Here is a 9562-nt window from a genome sequence, read left to right on the forward strand (position 1 = left end):
GTTGAAGACAATTTACAAGTACATTGTGCACCACAAATGCAAACCGGATCTGGCCGAAAATTTTCCAGTTCATCCCAAATAACCCTAAGCTGAGTAAAATAATCGGTGACACTGAGATCACCTTGTTTTAGAGAAGAGGCTTCAAGCTGTAGAGCTGAGATGCGAAGAAGATCACCCTGTGAGTACCGAGATTTGAGATCGCGCCAAATTTCCTCTGCACAGTCCATCCAAAGGATGCTTTGTCTGATAGATGAAGAAACAGAATGGACAAGCCAGGAGACCACCATGTTATTGCAACGCTTCCAAGCTCCAGAAAGACGATCAGAAACTAATGGCCGTGGAGTGCTTCCATCAATGAGCTCCACTTTATTCTTGGCACTAAGAGCGGTGAGCATAGATCTGCTCCAAGAATGGTAATTGGTTGAATCAAGTAAAGGAGAGACTAAGGGCATGGCAGGATTTTCATTGGGATGAAGATATAAAAAATGGTGAACGTTAAAAGAGGGATCAGTTGCATCACCCATGGCAGCAGAAGCAAAGAATGGTGATGGAGAAGAAGAAGAAGACCGTTAGGCTCTGGATACCATGTCAAATATCAGAAAAATCATAACAGAATGACACGTATTGCAGGCATGCAACGCACTGCACTGTACTGTGTGTTTTATTGAATGAGCAACGTGTGTATTTATACAATGGAAGAAGAGAGAGAAAAATAAAATATCAGAGAAGCACTAGAAGCTTCCGTAACAGCGGTGAGACAAAACTAATCCAAAAGACTAATTATGATTAAGATTTTGTGTGCTCAAAGGTTTAGCAATTTTCTTCCGTCGTGGGAAGTAATGTTTTGCGTTTTGGTTACGAAACTGATGTTATATGTCTACTAAATTTGGAGTATGGTCAAATAAGGAAGTTATTTACCGAATATACTTTGGTTAAAATCAGTAAAAATTAGACGAGTTTAATCAAATTTAATTGTTAATATATAATAAAACACAGTCTCTGTGATACAGTTACTTAATCACCCAATGGTCTAATTCACGTTCCTGTGTTCCCGGGGACACTATGTTTAATTGTTCCTGTCCTGCATAAAACCACGTTTAATTCTGTAAGACCTTATTTTATTTATCCTGATAAATCATGCCAGAGAATAATACTCCGAACAAACGGGAACAGAATTTTTCTTTTTGGAATTCTTTTTATTATTATCAAAAATTTATTAAGGAGTATATCAATTTATATGTCTCACTTTTTTTATTTAATAAGTTTTTTTCTATAATGCTGTCAAAGAAAGGTTCTTTTGTAAATTTTAATAATGTTGACTAATTATAAGAAAATTATTAAAAAAATTCAGTGTCTCTCTTAATTATTCCCATCCAGTGGATTTTTTTATTGAATATTTGTTGAAAGCGGCTAATAAATTAATCAAATGCTTTTTTCCCCTTTAAACTAAGGTATAATCTTCCTTTTGGGCCAAACTTAGATATCTTAATATTCTTTTCGTGACTTTGCCGCCCTTCTTTCTAAAAACGTTATTTTTTTTTAAGAAAAAAAGAACTGAAAATTTCTATTTAGCTTGAAATGATGAAATAACTATTTTATAAAAGATGGTCCTAATTTCATTAAAAAAAACAAATAATAATAACACAATTAACTACTCAAGTTAACATCCTATAGTAGAATTACACAAGCGTTTCTCAGTATCAATCTGTCCCTATAAGTATATGGTGGAGTTCTATGACTTTGCTATTTTAAAGAAAAAATAATTTCTTTTTGAAAAAAGAATATAATACATTAAACTAAAAATAATATAGCAATATAGCAATATTAGTTAGTATAAGTGATCTTGTGTGGCATAATATCTCTTCTAAATTGAAGGAATATGGTCGTATGCCTCGCCTTTTGGTTCCACTAGCATGTCATTCGTAAATTCTCTTGTGTGAAATTAAAAAAAAAACTGGAATAATTTAACAGGTCAAGCTTTATTCTTTCAATATCCAAATGATCTTTATTTGGTTTGTATGTCACGAGGTTGAAGAGGGAATGGATAGTAATTAAATATTGTAGAATATAACTAATATTTAAGTTGTAAAATACAAATGTTATAGAATTTGTGCTATTTTTCATTAAACCATCTGTTGCATTCTCCACCAAGACAAGTAGGCCATGCATGCATGCATGCATATGGTTCCAGCATCATGATAATATTGTTTAATTAATTGGAACTTTTGTACAGTCAAAGAATATAATATCATCTCTTATAATCAAGATAAAGTGGACAATTATTTGCATCCCCATCTTTTCCTCTGCAAATTTGAATAGGCAAAGAATATTAATTGTTGGATTGTTATCTTAAATAAAAATCAATTGTTTTATACTTTTCAATAACCACCTTCAAAATATATTATCTTTAGGACAATCTTTATAAGATACTCCAAAGTATAATAAACTAGTTAAATTATTGGCTACTTTTAAAATATATTTTACATTTTGCTAAAATGCCCAATGAGAATACTCTAACATTTTTTTTAATCTTTCTCAACTAATTCTTTACCATAAATCTATGACTAAAATAAATCTATGCCCAATGAGAATACTTGCAGAGGTGGAGCTTAAGAGGGGCGGGTGACATGGCCCATTTTTAAATTTTTTTTATATTAGGATTTTTTTAATTTTTAAAGTTTTTTAAAATATATGTAGTATAATTAAAAATTGAAAGAAATTAAATTAACCATCTTTTTATTTTTTTTATAAAGCATAACATTTAATATTAAAAATAATAAAATATAAAATCAAATATAATAAAGAATCAAAATATGTATTAAAATGTTTTTATTTTCTTTTTTATTGTCTTATCGAGTTTTCAATAAATTGTATTCATGTTTTAGTTTTTTTTATTATCTGAAGAAAAAGATAAAAAAGAAAACTAGGCACAAAATTATTTTTTTTTCTCATTTTTCTTTGATATATACTATTTTGGAATAAACAAAAAGTAATTTGTCCGTTTCACTTAATATTGAAATATTTCTTTAATAGTTAGTATTAATTTTTATCTCATAAGTATTTTGTATATTATTTTTTTATGAATATAAAAGAAAAAATAATTTATTATGACTTTTTTTCATAACCAGTTTTTAATTATATTGATTGTCATAGATTGATAGTACGTTGAGGGAATAATTGCTTTTAAATTCTTGATTTTGTTCTGAATTGATGACCGATGTGTCTAAGAATGTTGTGCTCATAGATAAAGAAAAAAAAATTCTGTAGGATTTTGAAACTGTTTTTACCTCTAATCTTTAGACAAATTAGTTAGTTGATATTCCAAAAATTGAAGTTTAACTAATTAAAAAATTAGGCTCTTATTCAAGAAACTAGTGTTTACATATGCTGGAAATTAATGATATTTGAAGTGTAAACTCAATAAATGGCATTTATTTAAATTTCGGTGAAGTTTAAACTTAGTATTTTTCTTTATATTTGGTAAGCCATTTTCATATTACTTGAAAAGGAATTTTGGTGAACTTTAAACCTTGTATCTTTCATTATACTTGGTAAATCATTTTCAAACAATTACTAAAGGGAAAAAAAATATTGAACTAGTTTTTCCTAAAATTCTTACATTAAATATATTTTTAACCTTAAACAGAAAGTCTATTTGGGTATGTGATGCATTTATATGTCATCTTCTTTATGCACTTTTTTTTATATATAAATTCTTCTATGTTATTTGTGCAATTAATCTATAAGTTAATTCTTATACAATTTCTAGAATTTTAAAAAATAAATAATGTACATAAATAAAAAAGTATTATAAATAATTAGTAGTATTACTTTTAAAATTTCAAAAAGGAATTGGTAAAAACATATATTAAAACTTAGAGCTATCAAAACGGGTAACTCAGCTCAACTCCACTCGATCCACCACGAGTTGATCACTTAGTGAGTCAACCCAACCCGACTCACTTATTAGCGAGCTGAAAAAATTCGAACTCAACCGGACCCACCAAGGGTTGGTGGGTTAAACAGGTTGGCTCACTGACTCACTTAATTATAAGTTTTTTTAAATTAAAAATATATAATTTTTTAAAAATGAAATGTAAATAAATTTCACTCTAAAATAATGTTAAACTACAAAGACAATTCAAAATAAAATAAATCTATAATATTTCTCTCTCTTGAAACATCTTTTTTTTATCCCATCTACAATATAAAAAAAATGCTAAACTAATAATATTAAAACACAAAATAATAAATAATTAAATTAAATTAGGTGGATTGGTGAGCGCTCTACACGAGTTCAATCCGAGTGAGCCGGGTTGAAAACTAACTCGCATAAAAAAAATTACATTTTTTTCAAACCCAATCTAATTCAAACCCGTGATGAACCGGGTTGACTTGTGGGTTACAACCCATCTTAAAAATATAAATAATTCTAATAAAAAATAATATTTCCATTACATTACATAATATTATCAAATAATAACATTATTATTATTATTATTATTATTATTATGTGATATTTTTAAAATTCTATTTTATGGTTAAATATGTTTACAGGCTTTTGTATATAAAATTGTAATTTAGTTTAGGATTAGATTTTGATATACCAGTTTTGTCAAAAATGGATATATATTTATATATATATATATATATATATATATATATATATATATATATATATATATAATCTAATTGTGTGAAATATTTTTTACATGTTAAAATATATTTTAAAGAAAAATTATCTTTGAAATGTTTCCATTATTTAACACATTTCAATTTAAATGTATGTTTAAAACACTATTTAAAATGTAAAAAGAAAATTATTGAGTTAATAAACTATATGTATTTATTTTATTGGATTAAAAAACTATATGTATTTATTTTTAAAATTTAAAAAACAAAGTATATCAAAATTTTGAATATAAAAAAAATTGAATTTGGTTTAGGAACTAAAATCATGTTTGACCATTTATTTTATTATATTTTATACTATTATTCTGACTAAACCAGACCTAAAGACTTCATAACATATTTTAAAATCTTTATCAGTGGTTGAAATCAAATCAACAAGAACATAAATCAACTAACCTAACTTATTTCAGTATCAATATGTGGATATAAAATTTATATAAGGAAAGGTTTGTGACTCATTATACTCCTACATTGTTTGAGCGGTATTGGTCTCAATAGCAAAAAATAAAATGCTTCGAAAACCTCTTTTTTTTCTTCCAAAACTTTAAGCAAAATGTCTTAGCCGTCCAATATTTGAGCTTATATATATAGCACATTGGAGAATCTAATTCGTAAGCCATGGCACCTGAAGACTTTGAACTTCTACTTCATTGGAGCCTTAATTTTCCATGCCTTAAATGTTTTCCCTGCTTTGGTCACCACTATATTATTCTCTTTCCTTTTAAGTGATTAATTTGGAACAAGATTTGACAATTTGTTCTGGCTTTCCATTAATTTGAGATGGTGCTGCTGCTCATCCTACTAAAGGGGAAAGTATTAGATGCCATGTAAACGAGGGTGAGAGAAGCATAATTTCTTGTGCAGTCACACCCAGAAGATATGCCTACAACCCATTATAGAAGCTTCAATTGCCCAATTGGAGGAAAAAGAAGAGAGACAGAATGAAACACAGCAACTTCCTGTCTAAACGACACAAATGCAAAAACACGTGGCCTATTTTTGTTCATAATGTCAGTCATAGATCATGAATCAACCTATAAATATTTGTATCATCCATGATTCTGGAATAACTGCTGATGTTGAACGGAATCAGTCAAAAGAAAACTAAAGGAAGAGTATACATATTAAACTATTGCCAAAGCTGGTTGCTTAAAGTGTTGAATGAGACTGCAGAATTTAATCTTGCTTTCTTGCCACTTATTCTGGAATATTTGTTTTAAATAAATTCACAGGTAGCTGTCTGTGGCATTGCTACTATCACTTTTTCAGCCAAATAAAAATATAAGGAAGGGAAAGCATCACCCTGCCCCCATCAAGAGCAGTGGAAGAACTGCATTGCCGAAATGAAGAGTCGTTGTGATGAATGGAAGCCTTTTATAGTAATGATAGCAATTGATTTTTCTTTTGCTGTAGTGAATATTCTTCTCAAGAAAGTCCTTGAAGAGGGGGTGAACCATTTGGTTTTTATCACATACCGGTTGACAATTGCTACCATTTTCATAGCCCCTGTCGCCTACTTTAAAGAAAGGTTGGTAAACTCAATTTCTCTATTTTGTAGTTATCTTGTTTTGTGAGATGGGAAATTTATGATTTTGTGAACCTGCAAAACAGACCAAATTGCATCAATGAATGATTTTGAACTTACCCACTGAGCAACAATTTGTTTGTACATATTGATCTCAAGAATGTTAAGCTAGTAATTTATCCATTACTCTTGCATGACATTTTACAACCATGACCATGAATTTCTTATTTTCTTGAAGACTAATATCAAATTGCAAAAATGAATGATTTTGAACTTACCCGCTGAGCACCATTTTTCTTGAAGACTGTTGCTCAAGTGAAGCCATGAGTACTTGAAGGAAAATTAGGTTTCTTAAAACTATGAGTAACCATATGTTTTAATTGCAGAAACGACAGACCAAGGCTCACATTTCGAATTCTATGTTACCTCTTCTGCAGTGCCATTGTTGGGTTAGTAATATTTTCATTTCTCACTGGCACTTGTTTTCTCCTCGTGAACTTCCAAATTCTCTGTTTTTGGATGATTGTCGGGAGATACTTACTGAATACAACTTTTTTTTATAGGGCATCAGTCACTCAATACTTTGTCCTTGTGGGGATACAATATACTTCTGCTACCTTCGCTTGTGCTTTCATCAACATGGTGCCAGTGGTCACATTCATGATGGCATTACCTTTTGGGTATGAACCAAAATTCAAATATATACTATTCTTATATTCTATGGGAGCAAGCTACCAAATTTGATGCAGGGTAACCGTGTCCTTTATCCCTTTATATCTTACAGATTAGAGACTGTGAAAATCAAATGCAACAGTGGGAGAGCTAAGATTCTCGGTTCATTGGTGTGCATAGGTGGCGCATTGATGTTGACACTTTACAAAGGAAAGCCACTGGTTACTTTTTCTCACAATGAATCCGCAGCTTCTATGGTCAAGAGTTCTGCAGTGAATATATATTCTACAAAGACAACGGAGAAATGGACTATTGGTGTAATAGCCATGGTTATAGGAACCATCTTTTGGTCTTCTTGGTATATTTTACAGTCAAAAATAAGCAAGAGATATCCATGCCAGTATTCTAGCACAGCCATCATGAGCTTCTTTGGAGCCCTTCAATCAGCTGTTATTTGCTTGTGCACTGACCACAACTTGTCCATTTGGGTTCTCAAGGGAAAGATACAAATCATTGCTTTTCTATATTCTGTAAGTTCACTTTTTCAAGTCAGGAGATAAAGTGTTTGGCAGTACCATTCGAGATAAAAATGATTAAAAGCAAACAGGATAGAAATTACTATAAAGTGAGTTAATCACTCAATTTAGAGGACACAATTATCTAAATTATAGATGTGAAGGAAATAATCTAAGCTATAGATGAAAATTAGCCGTAAATATTACATGCAGATGCCTGTAACATCTTAAAATACTAATTATGGATTTTGTCCTTGAGTCCAAGTTACTTATTTTAACTTTACAGAATCAAATCCTTTCTTTCGTGGTTTGTAAAAGGTGTGACAAATTCTTAGGCTATGTCTGGCTTTTGCGTGATGCTGTTTCCTGATTTGAGCTGTTGTGTTAAAATAGAGAAAAGATAAAAGCTCATGATGAGGAATCTAGAATTGGAAACAGTTGAATTTACGACTTGGTTTGTGTACAGGGGATAATAGGATCAGGTTTGTGTTTTGTGGGAATGTCATGGTGTGTGAAGAAGAGGGGTCCTGTCTTTACTGCAGCATTCAGTCCTCTTGTTCAGATAATAGCAGCAATGATTGATATACCTGTCTTGCATGAACAGCTCCATCTTGGAAGGTGAATTCGTTTACCTCTCTATACACACAGTTAATATACACTCCTTCACCTGATCCTGATTTAGTTTTCATTTACCTGGTTGCTTAGTGTGATGGGATCCATCTTGGTGATTATTGGATTATACATTCTTCTATGGGGTAAGACCATGGAGATGAAGAATCGTGTGACAAAGTTAGTCCAAGAAGCTGAAGAAACCAAGGAACAAGAGCCGCAGCCGCAAATACAACAGTTGACAGTGTATGTTCACACAGAATCGTGTGATTCGTAGAACCACTGCCACCAAGTCGCGTTTATATATGTGTGTTCATGTGTTTCCTAACACTTTCTCTAAAGTTTTTAAGTTTTTATTTACTTAAACAACACGTCAAGAAATGTATAGAAGCTTATGGTTGATCCGTGTGCTCTTTGGGAATAAGGCAATGTACGGAAAAGCAACTACAATTGTGAAGTTATAAAGTCAAAATGTTACATTTCTAATCAAAACAAAGTTGTGCTAGGTGGTAATAAAGTAATTGTTTTATTTTCCTTTTTTTTCTTCAAAATCTAAGTTTAACGATTTTGTTTAAATAAATTTAAATAATAATATTTTATTTAAAATCCATTTAATTTATATTTTTAAATTTAAAATTGTTCTTCAATTTTTATTTTCAATTGGAGTAAATAGTCTGTTAATCCAATCTACGACTTATTGGATTAATTTTTTTTATTTAGGATTTAGATTGTGTGCACGTACTTTTTTACTCAATATGTAATTCGACACGATTAATTTTTTTCAGTTCTATTATATACTTATAAAAAAAATTAAGTGAAATTGAAATTTTAAGTAAAGACTACAATTCATTTCTTTATCTTTGTAGTGTGTCAATATGTGAGACCCTAGAAAATCAGCACTGCAAATCCCTGTCACATCACAATTAATACACGCCACATCACTGCTAAGGGAAATTAAAAACCCACTTTGCACCGTATGCACGTCTGCCAGGTGTCATTCTAAAATTCTTAGAAAATCTGTGGTGGGAAACAGGAGTCAGTATGAGAGTGCATGTCCGTTTGACGTTGGGGAAGAAAAATTTATTTCTCTGAAAACACTTCTTCTCACTCTCTGCATTCACTTTCTTCCTCACGAAACTTTGGCCTTTCTTCTTCTCCACCTTCTCTCTAGAAACCTCTACCTTCTCTCTACTGAAACTTCTTCTTTCTCTTCTCCGTTCACGTTTCAGAAACCGTAGAACCATTCCTGGTGTCGTGAGCTTCGTTTTGAACCGATCACCTCAACGTTCTGATACTGGTAAGTCTCTCTTCTTCGTCGAACGTTTTCTGTCTCATGCAAAGCCAAATCCTGGTTGCATGAAGGGTTGAGTTCTTAGTATTTCTTGGTTTTTATGGTTAGATCGGGTTGGAAGAATTAAGTGATCCTGTGTGAGTAGAGAACTGTTAGCGGACGAACCAAACACCTTGAGTTAGGACGTTCACTTCTGATCCAGGTAAGGGAAGCTTATTAAATTTAATTCGTATGTTTGTCGTGTACTGTATGAACATT

The 9562-nt window shown here is 31.0% G+C and overlaps 1 protein-coding gene across 1 annotated transcript; it reads left to right on the plus strand.

Annotated features, from left to right (window-relative positions):
• The first annotated feature begins 5972 nt into the window (after positions 1 to 5972).
• Positions 5973 to 8547, plus strand: LOC108342594 (WAT1-related protein At3g30340). Its single transcript, XM_017580386.2, has 6 exons — positions 5973 to 6220; positions 6604 to 6666; positions 6781 to 6897; positions 7002 to 7419; positions 7871 to 8022; positions 8110 to 8547. Exons 1-6 carry the CDS (start codon positions 6036 to 6038, stop codon positions 8288 to 8290), a joined length of 1116 nt encoding a protein of 371 aa, XP_017435875.1. The 5' UTR covers positions 5973 to 6035; the 3' UTR covers positions 8291 to 8547.
• Positions 8548 to 9562: the final 1015 nt, after the last annotated feature.

Source organism: Vigna angularis, chromosome 6 (assembly GCF_016808095.1).
Source record: "Vigna angularis cultivar LongXiaoDou No.4 chromosome 6, ASM1680809v1, whole genome shotgun sequence".
Lineage (NCBI taxonomy): Eukaryota > Viridiplantae > Streptophyta > Magnoliopsida > Fabales > Fabaceae > Vigna > Vigna angularis.

Bases quoted from the DNA above. Each gene is read 5' to 3' on its own strand.
- LOC108342594 (XM_017580386.2), top strand. From the start codon at position 6,036: ATGAAGAGTCGTTGTGATGAATGGAAGCCTTTTATAGTAATGATAGCA. The intron at 6,898-7,001 runs GTATGAACCAAA...TATATCTTACAG, and splicing joins ATGATGGCATTACCTTTTGG to ATTAGAGACTGTGAAAATCA. The intron at 7,420-7,870 runs GTAAGTTCACTT...GTTTGTGTACAG, and splicing joins TCATTGCTTTTCTATATTCT to GGGATAATAGGATCAGGTTT.